At 48.9% G+C, this 17881-nt stretch overlaps 1 protein-coding gene across 1 annotated transcript in view; it reads left to right on the forward strand.

Moving 5' to 3' along the window:
- ATP10B (ATPase phospholipid transporting 10B (putative)) overlaps positions 1-17881 on the forward strand; it is a 115066-nt gene that overhangs the window by 55819 nt on the left and 41366 nt on the right. The window contains exons 7-8 of the mRNA XM_060240639.1: positions 1450-1702; positions 2484-2713. Coding sequence (XP_060096622.1) covers positions 1450-1702; positions 2484-2713 — 483 coding nt within the window. The remainder of the gene's footprint in view (positions 1-1449; positions 1703-2483; positions 2714-17881) is intronic.

A 17881-nucleotide genomic window follows, 5' to 3' on the forward strand; every position in this document is an offset into this window, starting at 1 on the left:
AATGCTTGGGACTCTTTAGCTTGGAGAAACGTCGACTGCGGGGTGACATGATAGAGGTTTACAAGATAATGCATGGGATGGAGAAAGTAGAGAAAGAAGTACTTTTCTCCCTTTCTCACAATACAAGAACTCATGGGCATTCAATGAAATTGCTGAGCAGACAGGTTAAAACGGATAAAAGGAAGTACTTCTTCACCCAAAGGGTGATTAACATGTGGAATTCACTGCCACAGGAGGTGGCGGCGGCCACAAGTATAGCCACCTTCAAGAAGGGTTTAGATAAAAATGTGGAGCACAGGTCCATCAGTGGCTATTAGCCACAGTGTATGTGTGTATATAAATTTTTTTGCCACTGTGTGACACAGAGTGTTGGACTTGATGGGCCGTTGGCCTGATCCAACATGGCTTCTCTTATGTTCTTATGACCGGTGCATGGCAGTAGGCCAAGTAGGTGGCCGCCTAGAGCACCACAGGCCTAGGGGCGCCAAGAGGCACGCCCTCTCCCGACATGTCCCGTGCCACTAACTTCCCGTCCTTGCAGAGGCTTGCAAAGCCTCTGCAAAGTTGAGAAGAAAGCGGGCATGCTCAGAGCTGCCGGCTCGGAGTGCGCTTGCTCCCTGCCCCCACTCCTCCAACCCCGCCGCCACCACACCCCCCAGCATTGGCAACATCGGGGGAGGCGGCATGGCAGCAAATGCGCTCAGAGTGTGCTCGCTCCATGCCCCCCTCGCCAAAGCTCCACACACACACACACACAGCGTCGGCAACATTGGGGGAGGCAGCGTGGCAGCGAACGTGCTCAGAGTGCGCTCGCTCTGATTGCTCTCGCTCCCCGCCTCCCCCACGCCCTTGCTGAAGTTCCCTGCCACTGCCACACACACACACACACCAGCATTGGAAATGTCAGGGGAGGTGGCGTGGCAGTGAATGTGCTCAGAGCCATTGGCTCTGAGCGTGCCCGCTGTCTTTCCGCCCTCTCCTGCTTCAAAGTAGGAGAGGGCTGAGAATGGGGGGGGGTCACGCGCTGCACAGGGCCCAGTGATGATGTGCACATGAAAAATTACACAAAAGGGGGGGCAGGGGGAGGATTTCATCCTGGGGCACGGGAAATTCCAGTGCCAGGCCTGCCTGAGAGGAGATTTCTCTGATTCTCAGCAGCGATTTACTTCAATTCCCAAAACAACTTCTCTCTTTTGTTCTTAACTGCAGTCCATAGAACCAAAGGCTAGAACAGCACAGTAAGTGTACTGGAAATGACAAGAGATGTGCCAGTATTTTTGCTCTAAACCTTTATCAGCTGGGGGTTTTAATAGGGGGAAATGGCTTATTTTCCTGCCTTGTCCAGGAAGTCTCATTGCAGCAATCAATACAAAACCTAGCTACTGCAGGAAAGTTGAAAAGGAGCCCAGCAGATACCTTTCTAACTTCCTTGGAAATGTCCTTTTTCAGGTTTTAATTCCTATCTCCCTTTATGTGTCCATCGAACTCGTCAAGTTGGGTCAAGTTTTCTTCATTCACAATGATATTGACCTGTATTATGAAGAGAAAGATCTGCCCATACAGTGCAGAGCACTAAATATCACTGAAGACCTGGGACAAATCCAGTACATATTCTCAGACAAAACAGGGACCCTAACTGAGAACAAGATGGTGTTTCGACGATGTACAATTGACGGAAAGGAATTTTCGCATCAGGAAAATGGTAATTCATTTTGGACTGATGTATAATTGAACATATAATCCAGAAGGTGCCACTGAAGCCAGAACGTTTGTCAAAAAATCTTCTTTATCAGTTAGATTTATAGAAAATTCTGTAGAACTGCCCCTGTGCTCAGCGCCAGCTACAGCCAATACAAGGCAACTAGGCCGCTGTCACTGAGCAGCAAGCAAGAAGAGACGACTTGTGTAGATCACAGAAATAGCAGGGGAGAAGTAAGGGAAGGCTGGGTCACATAGTGCAGACATCCAGGACAATATTGCATTATCAGTAGCTACCTCCACAATATAAGGATCTTCCCTGTGTGACTGAAGATGGCAGCCATTTTGTGGTAGCCATTTTGTGGCCATGTCCACCACCTTATGTCACATTCCATAGATGTCTGCATGCACAAAGAAGTTTGGGACCCCTGGTACAGATCATAATTCTACTTCCAGTTAGAGTAGTGTGCACTGGAGAAGATCTGCGGGAAGTTCTAGATTCTCATCCAGTTGCTATATTCCTAGTGGTGATGGGCCAAGTGGCTTCAGTTCTTGTGTCCAATCCAATCAGATGCAGAACTTCTGTCCTACACAGGATAGCCTCTTTGAAGTTCTCCTGCATTACAGGATTTCCTACATCCCTTTGTTTTCACTCTCACAATCTGTCTGCTGTGATTGGTTACCCTCTTTCATTAAATGTCTACATGAAATTGCTAAGAGAAAGTGCCTTGGAACTTTTCTGTCTTGGCTAAAGACAGCACAAATGTTTGTTTATCTCACTAAAGCCAAGCGGCTGGAGACCTACAAGGACCTGGATTCCGATAGTGAAGACTGGACAAAACATTTCAGTCTCCCTGCCAACAGAGGTGGAGAAACAGCCACTTTAACACGGATGACCACTAAATCCTTGAGGAGGAGTCAGAGCGCTCGGGCTCGTTTTCAGGGGCATGCGAGACATAGATCTCTGGGTCGCTGTGAAAGCTCTCGGTCTCAGGTGGCATTCAGTAGCACCATAGTGAGTAACATCTTTTTACTGCATTGAAATATCTCTGCTCTTTAAAGTTTGGGAGCGTGTCGACAAGTGATGTTGCCATACTGTAATCCGTAACTGCAGTAGTACAAAATACAGGGTGCCTCGTTCATACAGTTTGAATCTGGCCAGAGAAAAACAAATCTGTTCTAAATTTTGAAACCAGTTAGAGAAACAGTCTTGGATGGTTGCAGAAAATGGCACAAAATACTGAAGTTGCCTACTTCCTTCCCTCCAGATCACCCTATATGATTGTTGCTGAGCAGATATTACAAAAAATTATTTAAGTCTGTGGTTCTTTTTCTTCCAAAGGAAACTCATTTTGTAGAACTGGAATGTCTCTGATGCAGTGAAGAATCCTGCTAACTCTTTTCTGAGCACAAAACTGTATAGTTATACACACAAACATGCTAGGAGTAAGGCCTGTTGTGAAGAAAAATATAATGGGCTCTAGAAGGAGGCTGTGGGTGAGTGCCCACCAACCTTGCTGTCTTCCCATCCACCCACCCAAGTGAAGGCACTGACTCCCGCTCCCCATCTCAAGGGGAGCTGATGTCTGCCATCTAGGAGCAATTGGAGATCTGAGTGATCTCCAGTGGTTCCCCAGGAGAAAATGGCATTGTACCTGTCTGAGGTCCTATCCCTCCTCAAACCCCACCCTCCCCAGGGCCCCACCCCTTAAATCTCCAGGAATGTCCTAACCTGGAGATGGCAACCCTATCTTCTTCCCTTTATCTGCCCCTCTGACTTCAGGTTTCCATCGCATTCCTCCTCCCTGCAGGCTCTACATAGGAAAATGACAGTCTTACTTCACGGTGGGGGGAGCAAAACAGTTTACATCATTCTCTTCTCCGTTATGTGATCTGAGCAACAACTCTGTGAGGCAAGTTAGGCCGGAAGTCTGTGACTGTTCCAAAATTACCCAGACAGCTTCCGCAGTAAGAACCTGTGTCCGGCAGACCCTGCTCTGATGCCCTAACTTGTAAGGCTTCCTCAAACTCCACCACAAAATCTCCAGGAATTTCCTTCCAACCTGGAAAGGTACCACTAAAGGCCTCTGGGTGAATGTTTCCCCAGCCTTGCTGTCTTTCCACCCACCTAAGTGAGAGCATTCATTCCCCCCACCACCACACGGGAGCTAACCTCTGCCATCTGGTGAGCAGTTGTAATTCTGAGTGATCTCCAGCCCTCATCAGGAGATTGGCAACAGTGGTTCCCAGGAGGAAAGGCCTCTCCCTCAGAGGCCTGTAGTGATACCTTAGGAATTTCCCAACAACATGGAAATGTCTGACTAAAGGCCTCTGGGCAAGTGGCCCCCCAACCTTGCTGTCTTCGCACCCACCCAAGTGAAGGCATTAATTCCCCCAAACACACCTCAAAAGAAGCTGATCTCTGGCATCTCGATAGCATTGTAATTCTGAGTGATCTCCAGCCTTCACTTGGAGATTGGCAACAGTGGTTCCCAGGAGGAAATTTTTGGTTTAATTTCTATGGCATTGTACTTGAGGTCCCACCCCACTTCAAACCCCGCCCTCTCCAGGCCCTACCGCTTAAATCTCCAGGAATTTCCTAACCTGGAGTTGGCAACCCTATCTCCTTCCCTTTATCTGCCCCTCTGACTTCAGCTTTCCATCGCCATTCCCCTCCGTGCAGCTTCTACATAGGAAAATTACAGTCTTTCTTCACACGGGGGGGGGGGGACCAAATCAGTTTACATCATTCTCCTCTCCCCCCATGTGATCTGAACAACTACCCTGTGAGGCAGGTTAGGCTGGAAGTCTGTGATTGGTCCAAAATCACCCAGTCAGCTTCCACAGCAAGAACCTGTGTCTGTCAGACCCTACTCTGAAGCCCTAACTCCTATGCCCTCCTCAAACTCCAACACAGAATCTCCAGGAATTTCCCACCAACCTGGAACTGGCAGCCATAGTCAGGACTGGCCCCAATGAGTTCTGCCTCAGAGGCCTGTAGTGAGATCTTTCAGACCAACAGTCGCTCTCTGACAGACTGTTTAATAGGGAGGAGTCTTCAGTCATTGCATCGGTTTACATCATTCTCCTCTCCCCCCTTTGATCTGTACAACTGTCCCGTGGGGCAAGTTAGGCTGAAAGTCTGTGACTGGTCTGCAATCACCCAGTCAGCTTCTACAGCCCTTACCTGGAGATTGGCAACAAAAGTTCCCCGGGAGGAAAGGCCTCTCTCTCAGATACCTTAGGAATTTTCCACCAACCTGGAAAGATACCACCAAAGGCCTCTGGGCGAGTGGCCTCCCAGCCTTGCTGTCTTCCAACCCACCCAAATGAATGCATTAATTCCCCCTCACACCTCCTGGGGAGGTGATCTCTGCCATCTGGAATTTCCTAACCTGGAGCTGGCAAGCCAGCAGCCTCCACATAGGAAAAGGACAGTCTTTCTTCACAATGGGGGGGGGGGGGACCCAAGCACCTGGAGGTTGGCGAGAGAGGTTCCCTGGGAGGAAATGGCTGGTAGCATCAAGCAGCTGACACTGTGAAGAAAGACATAACAAGCCAGAAGGAAGATAGATGGGGCCCCATGGAGAGGTGGTAGTGATCAGTAAGCCCCCAGCAGAGAACTGTCTACCTCAGAGGTCAGTGGTCTTCTGATAGGGTTCTTGCCTGACAGGGGCCGGCAGTGGGCAGGTGACAGCAGAATCAGCCAATGGCATGGCAGAGATGGATTGAGAGCCAATCCTGCAAGAACATGGGGAAGGCCGCAGTGGGTGGGTGACAGATGTTACCCAATGGTAGTGGGAAGTAGTGAAATATACACACACATGTACATACATTCACATATTTGTAATATGCTAAAATAACATCAAGTTATTGCTTGATTGAACTATAGGCATTGTGCATTCTGGGAGCCAGTGTGACATGATAGTTAGAGTATAGGGTTAAGATCTTAGAAAATGAAGTTCAATTCCCTACTCTGCTATGGAAGCTCACCAGGTGACCTCGGCACAAAACTGTCTCTCAGCCTACACTACCTCTTGGGGGTTGTCATTGTGAAGGTAGAGCAGAGGAGGAGAAAACAATGTGATAAGCTGCTCTGGGTCCTGATATGGGAGGGGGAGAGATGGATATTCATAAAATATAAAATAAACATCTGATTCAAAGCACTCTTTATTATTGATTGAAAATGTTTAAGACAGAGCCCTGGAACTGCAATGGGTTCCTAGGTAAAGATCTCATAAGCAGTGGGACAAATTTAGCTCTGATCAAAAATAACTAGAGCTCTTGAAAATAGCACAGCCCGTTGTTTTATTTTTGAACAATTATATATGCATTGGGCTGCATTCAGATTGGCATTATTATCTACATAAATGCTAGACAAAATCTTGGTCCTGGCAAAAAGATAACAGGTGTGCCTCAAATGCCAGGTCAATACACTTAATAAATGCTTAATAAATGCCAAGATCCTTCATGTTTACGTGCCAGGCATGAAAAACAACAGCCTCAGAATGGAAATGGAAAGGAATTGGCACTGCAGAGAGAACACCATGTCTCCTAGCTAAAAGTTAGCGCAACACCTGCTTCTTGATCCCATTGCCCAGAAACGTGATCAGCGTCAGAGCAGAGGACCCTATGCTGAGCTTTAATAGAGACTGTCTGCACTAGTAAATCCCAAAATAACTATGAGCGACCACAATTAAATGTCAAGGATTTTTTCCCCCTTGAAATAAGAAGCAATAGAATCCCTCACGTTTTAAGAAGTCCTTTGGAGGGCATCTTGCCTGAGGGCTCCCTACAGCTGGCAGTGGCTGCTGCCCTCCGGAATATGACCAATGCCATGGTTATCAAACCATGCAAAGTGATACCTGATGCCTTGGAAGGTTTAGGTAATATGAACGTGTATACAACCAACCAGTTGAATGGTTAAAAATTAAATTAAACTAATTGATGAACTCTGTGTGTGTGTGTGTACATACACACACATACCCAGACTGCTGTGAGATTCGCTTGTCTGTAGATTTCAGTGCCTGCATTAGCTGATATGACAGTATAACTTAATACACATGGCATTTTTTAAAAATAGTGAGAACTGTTCTTAACCACTACATCATGAAAGTCAGCATGACGTCATGCAGGAATGTCAAACATATGGCCCACAGGCCAGAACTGGCCCCTGCAGGGCTCATATCTGGCCCACAAGCAATTGGCTCTCTTTGCTTCCTTCTTCAAGGATGCTGCTGCTGCCACATCGTAGCTCACTTTTGCCCAGCTCCCTCAATCACTCTCTCCTGCTTTCTCCTCTGGGACTGCTGCTGCTTCACAGCTTGCTTTCAGTCAGCTCTCTCAATCGCCTGGGAGAGATACGAAGCCAAACCTCCCTTCCCTCCACTGGCTGAGGTCTCCTCCTCCTCCTTTGAGGAGGAAGGGAGGGGAAAGGAAAAATAGAGAAAGCATGAGAGAGAGAACAAAGTCAGAGTCCCATGGCACTTTTAAGACCAACAAAGTTTTAGTCCAGGTATAAACTTTCATGTGCATGCACACTTCTTCAGAGGGAGGGAGAATTCTTCTGACAAGCACAATTTACATTGAGATTGCCCTGCTCTGCTGTTTATTTTAAGACTTGATCTCTCTCTCTCTCTCACACACACACACACACACACACAAACATATACATGTGTTGAAAGGAGGGGCCATAACAATGAGATGCTTTGGGATACAGGGAAAGGAGAATTAAAAGGAAATTAGTTTGGCTTATTCTGAAAAGGGTATTCTGAAAAGGAGAGCCAGTTTGGTGTAGTGGTTAAGTGTGCAGACTCTTACCTGGGAGAACCGGGTTTGATTCCCCACTCCTCCACTTGCACCTGCTAGCATGGCCTTGGGTCAGCCATAGCTCTGGCAGAGGTTGTCCTTGAAAGGGCAGCTGCTGGGAGAGCCCTCTCCAGCCCCACCCACCTCACAGGGTGTTTGTTGTGGGAGAGGAAGGTAAAGGAGATTGTGAGCCGCTCTGAGACTCTTCGGAGTGGAGGGCGGGATATAAATCCAATATCTTCATCTACCTCACAGGGTGTCTGTTGAGGGGGAGGAAGGGAAAGGAGATTGTGAGCCGCTCTGAGACTCTTTGGAGTGGAGGGCGGGATATAAATTCAATATCTTCATCTACCTCACAGGGTGTCTGTTTTGGGGGGGGAAGGTAAAGGAGATTGTGAGCCGCTCTGAGACTCTTCGGAGTGGAGGGCAGGATATAAATACAGTATCTTCATCTACCTCACAGGGTGTCTGTTGTGGGGGAGGAAGGGAAAGGAGATGGTGAGCCACTCTGAGACTCTTCAGAGTGGAGGGCGGGATATAAATCCAATATCATCATCTTCTTCTTCTTCTTCTTTAAGATTAGATTTCTCTGTGCCCAGGGCTTTTTTTGTAGAAAAAGCCCAGCAGGAATGCATTTGCATATTAGGCTACACCTTCTGACACCAAGCCAGCTGGAACTGCATTCCTGCTCCAAAAGAAAAACAAACCCATCTGTGCCTATATGGGATTTTATTGGCTTTCAACAAGACTGATTGGGAATTAGAACACTTGGATTGGATTCCTCTGTTTAATGACTAAAAGCAGATGGCTAAGTATTTAAAAATATATTTATGGTTCCATATGTTCCACTTCAACATATCTCTCCCCCCCCCGCCTTTGCATTTATAACTGTTTCATTATCATCACTCGCGGTGAGTGGAATTTGCCCGGTCTAAAATCAACACATTTGGAAAGATCCCCCTCTCCAGTTCTAACAGATGACGAAGAAGAAAAAGAAAGAAACCTAAGAGCACAGCTTGCAATCGTTATTGGTGGAAATGAGCAAGAGTTCAGTAGCACCTTAATGACTTACAAAATCTGTGGCAGGGCATGACGTTTCATGAGTCCCTGCTCGTTTCTTCAGATACAGATAGAATGCGAGTCCATTGATCCTTACAGCTTGGAGATTGAAGTGATTTCAGATGCCAAATGACAATAACAGGCATTGGTAATGAGAGAAGAAACCTAGGTTTCAGTTCAGTCCAGGAGGATGCATTGCCTTGAACTTCATTATCATTTGCACTTCAGCAGTCTCTCTTTCAAATTCCCTTTGAACTTCCTTTGTAAACGCACTGCTACTCTTAGGTCAGCAAGAGCAACTGAACAGTGCGGTTTCCAGTGTCAGACTTACGTTCATTTATTCTTTTCATTCTCCTGAACTGAATCCTCCTGGACAGAACTGAGACCTAGGTTTCCTGCCTCATTACCAATGCTAGTATCTCCGTGGCCATGACCCCTCTGCATATCACACCTATTCCAATGAAGCCCGCTATTGTCATTCACCTGCTATTGCCATTCAGCAACTGAAATCACCTTTATAAACTTTATATTTTCAGTACTTTGTATTACATTTTATAGCATGCATAAAGTGACATTTCTGTCAGATCTGGCCCTAGTATCCCCCAATATCCATGATCTGGCCCTAGTATCCCCCAATATCCATGATCTGGCCCTAGTATCCCCCCAATATCCATGATCTGGCCCTAGTATCCCCCAATATCCATGATCTGGCCCTAGTATCCCCCCAATATCCATGATCTGGCCCTAGTATCCCCCAATACCCATGATCTGGCCCTAGGATCCCCCCAGTATCCATGATCTGGCCCTACTATCCCCCCAATATCCATGATCTGGCCCTAGGATCCCCCCAATATCCATGATCTGGCCCTGGTATCCCCCCAATATCCATGATCTGTCCCTAGTATCCCCCCAATATCCATGATCTGGCCCTAGTATCCCCCCAATATCCATGATCTGTCCCTAGTATCCCCCCAATATCCATGATCTGGCCCTAGTATCCCCCCAATATCCATGATCTGGCCCTAGTATCCCCCCAATATCCATGATCTGGACCTAGTATCCCCCCAATATCCATGATCTGGCCCTAGTATCCCCCCAATATCCATGATCTGGCCCTACTATCCCCCAATATCCATGATCTGGCCCTACTATCCCCCCAATATCCATGATCTGGCCCTAGGATCCCCCCAATATCCATGATCTGGCCCTGGTATCCCCCCAATATCCATGATCTGTCCCTAGTATCCCCCCAATATCCATGATCTGGCCCTAGTATCCCCCCAATATCCATGATCTGTCCCTAGTATCCCCCCAATATCCATGATCTGGCCCTAGTATCCCCCCAATATCCATGATCTGGCCCTAGTATCCCCCCAATATCCATGATCTGGACCTAGTATCCCCCCAATATCCATGATCTGGCCCTAGTATCCCCCCAATATCCATGATCTGGCCCTGGTATCCCCCCAATATCCATGATCTGGCCCTACTATCCCCCAATATCCATGATCTGGCCCTGGTATCCCCCCAATATCCATGATCTGGCCCTAGTATCCCCCCAATATCCATGATCTGGCCCTGGTATCCCCCCAATATCCATGATCTGGCCCTAGTTATCCCCCCAATATCCATGATCTGGCCCTAGTATCCCCCAATATCCATGATCTGGCCTAGTATCCCCCCAATATCCATGATCTGGCCCTAGTATCCCCCAATATCCATGATCTGGCCCTAGTATCCCCCCAATATCCATGATCTGGCCCTAGTATCCCCCCCAATATCCATGATCTGGACCTAGTATCCCCCCAATATCCATGATCTGGCCCTGGTATCCCCCCAATATCCATGATCTGGCCCTACTATCCCCCAATATCCATGATCTGGCCCTGGTATCCCCCCAATATCCATGATCTGGCCCTAGTATCCCCCCAATATCCATGATCTGGCCCTAGTATCCCCCAATATCCATGATCTGGCCCTAGTATCCCCCCAATATCCATGATCTGGCCCTAGTATCCCCCCAATATCCATGATCTGGCCCTGGTATCCCCCCAATATCCATGATCTGGCCCTAGTATCCCCCAATATCCATGATCTGGCCCTAGTATCCCCCCAATATCCATGATCTGGCCCTAGTATCCCCCCAATATCCATGATCTGGACTAGTATCCCCCCAATATCCATGATCTGGCCCTAGTATCCCCCAATATCCATGATCTGGCCCTGGTATCCCCCAATATCCATGATCTGGCCCTAGTATCCCCCAATATCCATGATCTGGCCCTAGTATCCCCCCAATATCCATGATCTGGCCCTAGTATCCCCCAATATCCATGATCTGGCCCTAGTATCCCCCAATATCCATGATCTGGCCCTAGTATCCCCCCAATATCCATGATCTGGCCCTAGTATCCCCCCAATATCCATGATCTGGCCCTAGTATCCCCCAATATCCATGATCTGGCCCTAGTATCCCCCCAATATCCATGATCTGGCCCTAGTATCCCCCCAATATCCATGATCTGGACCTAGTATCCCCCCAATATCCATGATCTGGCCCTGGTATCCCCCCAATATCCATGATCTGGCCCTACTATCCCCCAATATCCATGATCTGGCCCTGGTATCCCCCCAATATCCATGATCTGGCCCTAGTATCCCCCCAATATCCATGATCTGGCCCTAGTATCCCCCAATATCCATGATCTGGCCCTAGTATCCCCCCAATATCCATGATCTGGCCCTAGTATCCCCCCAATATCCATGATCTGGCCCTAGTATCCCCCAATATCCATGATCTGGCCCTAGTATCCCCCAATATCCATGATCTGGCCCTAGTATCCCCCCAATATCCATGATCTGGCCCTGGTATCCCCCAATACCCATGATCTGGCCCTAGGATCCCCCCAGTATCCATGATCTGGCCCTACTATCCCCCCAATATCCATGATCTGGCCCTAGGATCCCCCCAATATCCATGATCTGGCCCTGGTATCCCCCCAATATCCATGATCTGTCCCTAGTATCCCCCCAATATCCATGATCTGGCCCTAGTATCCCCCCAATATCCATGATCTGTCCCTAGTATCCCCCCAATATCCATGATCTGGCCCTAGTATCCCCCCAATATCCATGATCTGGCCCTAGTATCCCCCCAATATCCATGATCTGGACCTAGTATCCCCCCAATATCCATGATCTGGCCCTAGTATCCCCCCAATATCCATGATCTGGCCCTACTATCCCCCAATATCCATGATCTGGCCCTACTATCCCCCCAATATCCATGATCTGGCCCTAGGATCCCCCCAATATCCATGATCTGGCCCTGGTATCCCCCCAATATCCATGATCTGTCCCTAGTATCCCCCCAATATCCATGATCTGGCCCTAGTATCCCCCCAATATCCATGATCTGTCCCTAGTATCCCCCCAATATCCATGATCTGGCCCTAGTATCCCCCCAATATCCATGATCTGGCCCTAGTATCCCCCCAATATCCATGATCTGGACCTAGTATCCCCCCAATATCCATGATCTGGCCCTAGTATCCCCCCAATATCCATGATCTGGCCCTGGTATCCCCCCAATATCCATGATCTGGCCCTACTATCCCCCAATATCCATGATCTGGCCCTGGTATCCCCCCAATATCCATGATCTGGCCCTAGTATCCCCCCAATATCCATGATCTGGCCCTGGTATCCCCCCAATATCCATGATCTGGCCCTAGTATCCCCCCAATATCCATGATCTGGCCCTAGTATCCCCCAATATCCATGATCTGGCCCTAGTATCCCCCCAATATCCATGATCTGGCCCTAGTATCCCCCAATATCCATGATCTGGCCCTAGTATCCCCCCAATATCCATGATCTGGCCCTAGTATCCCCCCAATATCCATGATCTGGACCTAGTATCCCCCCAATATCCATGATCTGGCCCTGGTATCCCCCCAATATCCATGATCTGGCCCTACTATCCCCCAATATCCATGATCTGGCCCTGGTATCCCCCCAATATCCATGATCTGGCCCTAGTATCCCCCCAATATCCATGATCTGGCCCTAGTATCCCCCAATATCCATGATCTGGCCCTAGTATCCCCCCAATATCCATGATCTGGCCCTAGTATCCCCCCAATATCCATGATCTGGCCCTGGTATCCCCCCAATATCCATGATCTGGCCCTAGTATCCCCCAATATCCATGATCTGGCCCTAGTATCCCCCCAATATCCATGATCTGGCCCTAGTATCCCCCCAATATCCATGATCTGGACCTAGTATCCCCCCAATATCCATGATCTGGCCCTAGTATCCCCCCAATATCCATGATCTGGCCCTGGTATCCCCCAATATCCATGATCTGGCCCTAGTATCCCCCAATATCCATGATCTGGCCCTAGTATCCCCCCAATATCCATGATCTGGCCCTAGTATCCCCCCAATATCCATGATCTGGCCCTAGTATCCCCCAATATCCATGATCTGGCCCTAGTATCCCCCCAATATCCATGATCTGGCCCCTAGTATCCCCCCAATATCCATGATCTGGCCCTAGTATCCCCCAATATCCATGATCTGGCCCTAGTATCCCCCCAATATCCATGATCTGGCCCTAGTATCCCCCCAATATCCATGATCTGGACCTAGTATCCCCCAATATCCATGATCTGGCCCTGGTATCCCCCCAATATCCATGATCTGGCCCTACTATCCCCCAATATCCATGATCTGGCCCTGGTATCCCCCCAATATCCATGATCTGGCCCTAGTATCCCCCCAATATCCATGATCTGGCCCTAGTATCCCCCAATATCCATGATCTGGCCCTAGTATCCCCCCAATATCCATGATCTGGCCCTAGTATCCCCCCAATATCCATGATCTGGCCCTAGTATCCCCCAATATCCATGATCTGGCCCTAGTATCCCCCAATATCCATGATCTGGCCCTAGTATCCCCCCAATATCCATGATCTGGCCCTGGTATCCCCCAATACCCATGATCTGGCCCTAGGATCCCCCCAGTATCCATGATCTGGCCCTACTATCCCCCCAATATCCATGATCTGGCCCTAGGATCCCCCCAATATCCATGATCTGGCCCTGGTATCCCCCCAATATCCATGATCTGTCCCTAGTATCCCCCCAATATCCATGATCTGGCCCTAGTATCCCCCCAATATCCATGATCTGTCCCTAGTATCCCCCCAATATCCATGATCTGGCCCTAGTATCCCCCCAATATCCATGATCTGGCCCTAGTATCCCCCCAATATCCATGATCTGGACCTAGTATCCCCCCAATATCCATGATCTGGCCCTAGTATCCCCCCAATATCCATGATCTGGCCCTACTATCCCCCAATATCCATGATCTGGCCCTACTATCCCCCCAATATCCATGATCTGGCCCTAGGATCCCCCCAATATCCATGATCTGGCCCTGGTATCCCCCCAATATCCATGATCTGTCCCTAGTATCCCCCCAATATCCATGATCTGGCCCTAGTATCCCCCCAATATCCATGATCTGTCCCTAGTATCCCCCCAATATCCATGATCTGGCCCTAGTATCCCCCCAATATCCATGATCTGGCCCTAGTATCCCCCCAATATCCATGATCTGGACCTAGTATCCCCCCAATATCCATGATCTGGCCCTAGTATCCCCCCAATATCCATGATCTGGCCCTGGTATCCCCCCAATATCCATGATCTGGCCCTACTATCCCCCAATATCCATGATCTGGCCCTGGTATCCCCCCAATATCCATGATCTGGCCCTAGTATCCCCCCAATATCCATGATCTGGCCCTGGTATCCCCCCAATATCCATGATCTGGCCCTAGTATCCCCCCAATATCCATGATCTGGCCCTAGTATCCCCCAATATCCATGATCTGGCCCTAGTATCCCCCCAATATCCATGATCTGGCCCTAGTATCCCCCAATATCCATGATCTGGCCCTAGTATCCCCCCAATATCCATGATCTGGCCCTAGTATCCCCCCAATATCCATGATCTGGACCTAGTATCCCCCCAATATCCATGATCTGGCCCTGGTATCCCCCCAATATCCATGATCTGGCCCTACTATCCCCCAATATCCATGATCTGGCCCTGGTATCCCCCCAATATCCATGATCTGGCCCTAGTATCCCCCCAATATCCATGATCTGGCCCTAGTATCCCCCAATATCCATGATCTGGCCCTAGTATCCCCCCAATATCCATGATCTGGCCCTAGTATCCCCCCAATATCCATGATCTGGCCCTAGTATCCCCCAATATCCATGATCTGGCCCTAGTATCCCCCAATATCCATGATCTGGCCCTAGTATCCCCCCAATATCCATGATCTGGCCCTGGTATCCCCCCAATATCCATGATCTGGCCCTAGTATCCCCCAATATCCATGATCTGGCCCTAGTATCCCCCCAATATCCATGATCTGTCCCTAGTATCCCCCCAATATCCATGATCTGGACCTAGTATCCCCCCAATATCCATGATCTGGCCCTAGTATCCCCCCAATATCCATGATCTGGCCCTGGTATCCCCCAATATCCATGATCTGGCCCTAGTATCCCCCAATATCCATGATCTGGCCCTAGTATCCCCCCAATATCCATGATCTGGCCCTAGTATCCCCCCAATATCCATGATCTGGCCCTAGTATCCCCCAATATCCATGATCTGGCCCTAGTATCCCCCAATATCCATGATCTGGCCCTAGTATCCCCCCAATATCCATGATCTGGCCCTAGTATCCCCCAATATCCATGATCTGGCCCTAGTATCCCCCCAATATCCATGATCTGGACCTAGTATCCCCCCAATATCCATGATCTGGACCTAGTATCCCCCCAATATCCATGATCTGGCCCTGGTATCCCCCCAATATCCATGATCTGGCCCTACTATCCCCCCAATATCCATGATCTGGCCCTGGTATCCCCCCAATATCCATGATCTGGCCCTAGTATCCCCCAATATCCATGATCTGGCCCTAGTATCCCCCCAATATCCATGATCTGGCCCTAGTATCCCCCCAATATCCATGATCTGGCCCTAGTATCCCCCAATATCCATGATCTGGCCCTAGTATCCCCCAATATCCATGATCTGGCCCTAGTATCCCCCCAATATCCATGATCTGGCCCTGGTATCCCCCCAATATCCATGATCTGGCCCTAGTATCCCCCAATATCCATGATCTGGCCCTAGTATCCCCCCAATATCCATGATCTGGCCCTAGTATCCCCCCAATATCCATGATCTGGCCCTAGTATCCCCCCAATATCCATGATCTGGCCCTAGTATCCCCCCAATATCCATGATCTGGCCCTAGGTATCCCCCCAATATCCATGATCTGGCCCTGGTATCCCCCCAATATCCATGATCTGGCCCTAGTATCCCCCCAATATCCATGATCTGGCCCTAGTATCCCCCCAATATCCATGATCTGGCCCTAGTATCCCCCCAATATCCATGATCTGGCCCTAGTATCCCCCCAATATCCATGATCTGGCCCTAGTATCCCCCCAATATCCATGATCTGTCCCTAGTATCCCCCAATATCCATGATCTGTCCCTAGTATCCCCCCAATATCCATGATCTGGCCCTAGTATCCCCCCAATATCCATGATCTGGCCCTAGTATCCCCCCAATATCCATGATCTGGCCCTAGTATCCCCCCAATATCCATGATCTGGACCTAGTATCCCCCCAATATCCATGATCTGGCCCTAGTATCCCCCCAATATCCATGATCTGGCCCTGGTATCCCCCCAATATCCATGATCTGGCCCTGGTATCCCCCCAATATCCATGATCTGGCCCTAGGATCCCCCCAATATCCATGATCTGGCCCTAGTATCCCCCAATATCCATGATCTGGCCCTAGTATCCCCCCAATATCCATGATCTGGCCCTAGTATCCCCCCAATATCCATGATCTGTCCCTAGTATCCCCCCAATATCCATGATCTGTCCCTAGTATCCCCCCAATATCCATGATCTGGCCCTAGTATCCCCCCAATATCCATGATCTGTCCCTAGTATCCCCCCAATATCCATGATCTGGCCCTAGTATCCCCCCAATATCCATGATCTGTCCCTAGTATCCCCCCAATATCCATGATCTGTCCCTAGTATCCCCCCAATATCCATGATCTGGCCCTAGTATCCCCCCAATATCCATGATCTGTCCCTAGTATCCCCCCAATATCCATGATCTGTCCCTAGTATCCCCCCAATATCCATGATCTGGCCCTAGTATCCCCCCAATATCCATGATCTGGCCCTAGTATCCCCCCAATATCCATGATCTGGCCCTACTATCCCCCCAATATCCATGATCTGGCCCTAGGATCCCCCCAATATCCATGATCTGTCCCTAGTATCCCCCCAATATCCATGATCTGGCCCTAGTATCCCCCAATATCCATGATCTGGCCCTAGTATCCCCCAATATCCATGATCTGGCCCTAGTATCCCCCAATATCCATGATCTGGCCCTAGGATCCCCCCAATATCCATGATCTGTCCCTAGTATCCCCCCAATATCCATGATCTGGCCCTAGTATCCCCCAATATCCATGATCTGGCCCTAGTATCCCCCAATATCCATGATCTGGCCCTAGTATCCCCCCAATATCCATGATCTGGCCCTAGTATCCCCCAATATCCATGATCTGGCCCTAGTATCCTCCAATATCCATGATCTGGCCCTAGTATCCCCCAATATCCATGATGCACCTACAGGCTGGAAATGGGAGGGAACTGTAATTTTTGCCTCATGATCTTTTATTAATGTATTACATGTCTGATATTGTTCTTCTGGTTTTTATTGTCTTTACAATTTTGTACATCGCCTAGAGCCCCTCAGTAATGGAAATTAGCCAGTTCAAAAATGCACTAAACAACAACAATAAATGATATCAAAGATTTCAGGTTTTCACGGCTGGTAACATCGTTAGGGTTTGTAGAATCTTTCGGGCTCAAGTGCCGTGTTCTACTGGAGAAAGTTTTCCTTCCAGACGTTTCGTTCTCAGCTGCGGATGTTCTCTGCGGATGTTGAGGATGTTCTCCGCAGCTGAGAACGAAACGTCTGGAAGGAAAACTTTCTCCAGTAGAACACGGCACTTGAGCCCGAAAGATTCTACAAACCCTAACAATAAATGAGTTCGACACCTCTGGTGAAGAGCAGCAGACCAGGCTTGAGTCCTCACTCCTCCACATGAAGCCTGCCTGCTGGGTGGGTGACCTTGGGCCCGTCACAGTTCTCGTTGAACTCTCTCCGT

This window comes from Heteronotia binoei, chromosome 5 (assembly GCF_032191835.1).
Source record: "Heteronotia binoei isolate CCM8104 ecotype False Entrance Well chromosome 5, APGP_CSIRO_Hbin_v1, whole genome shotgun sequence".
Classification (NCBI taxonomy): domain Eukaryota; kingdom Metazoa; phylum Chordata; class Lepidosauria; order Squamata; family Gekkonidae; genus Heteronotia; species Heteronotia binoei.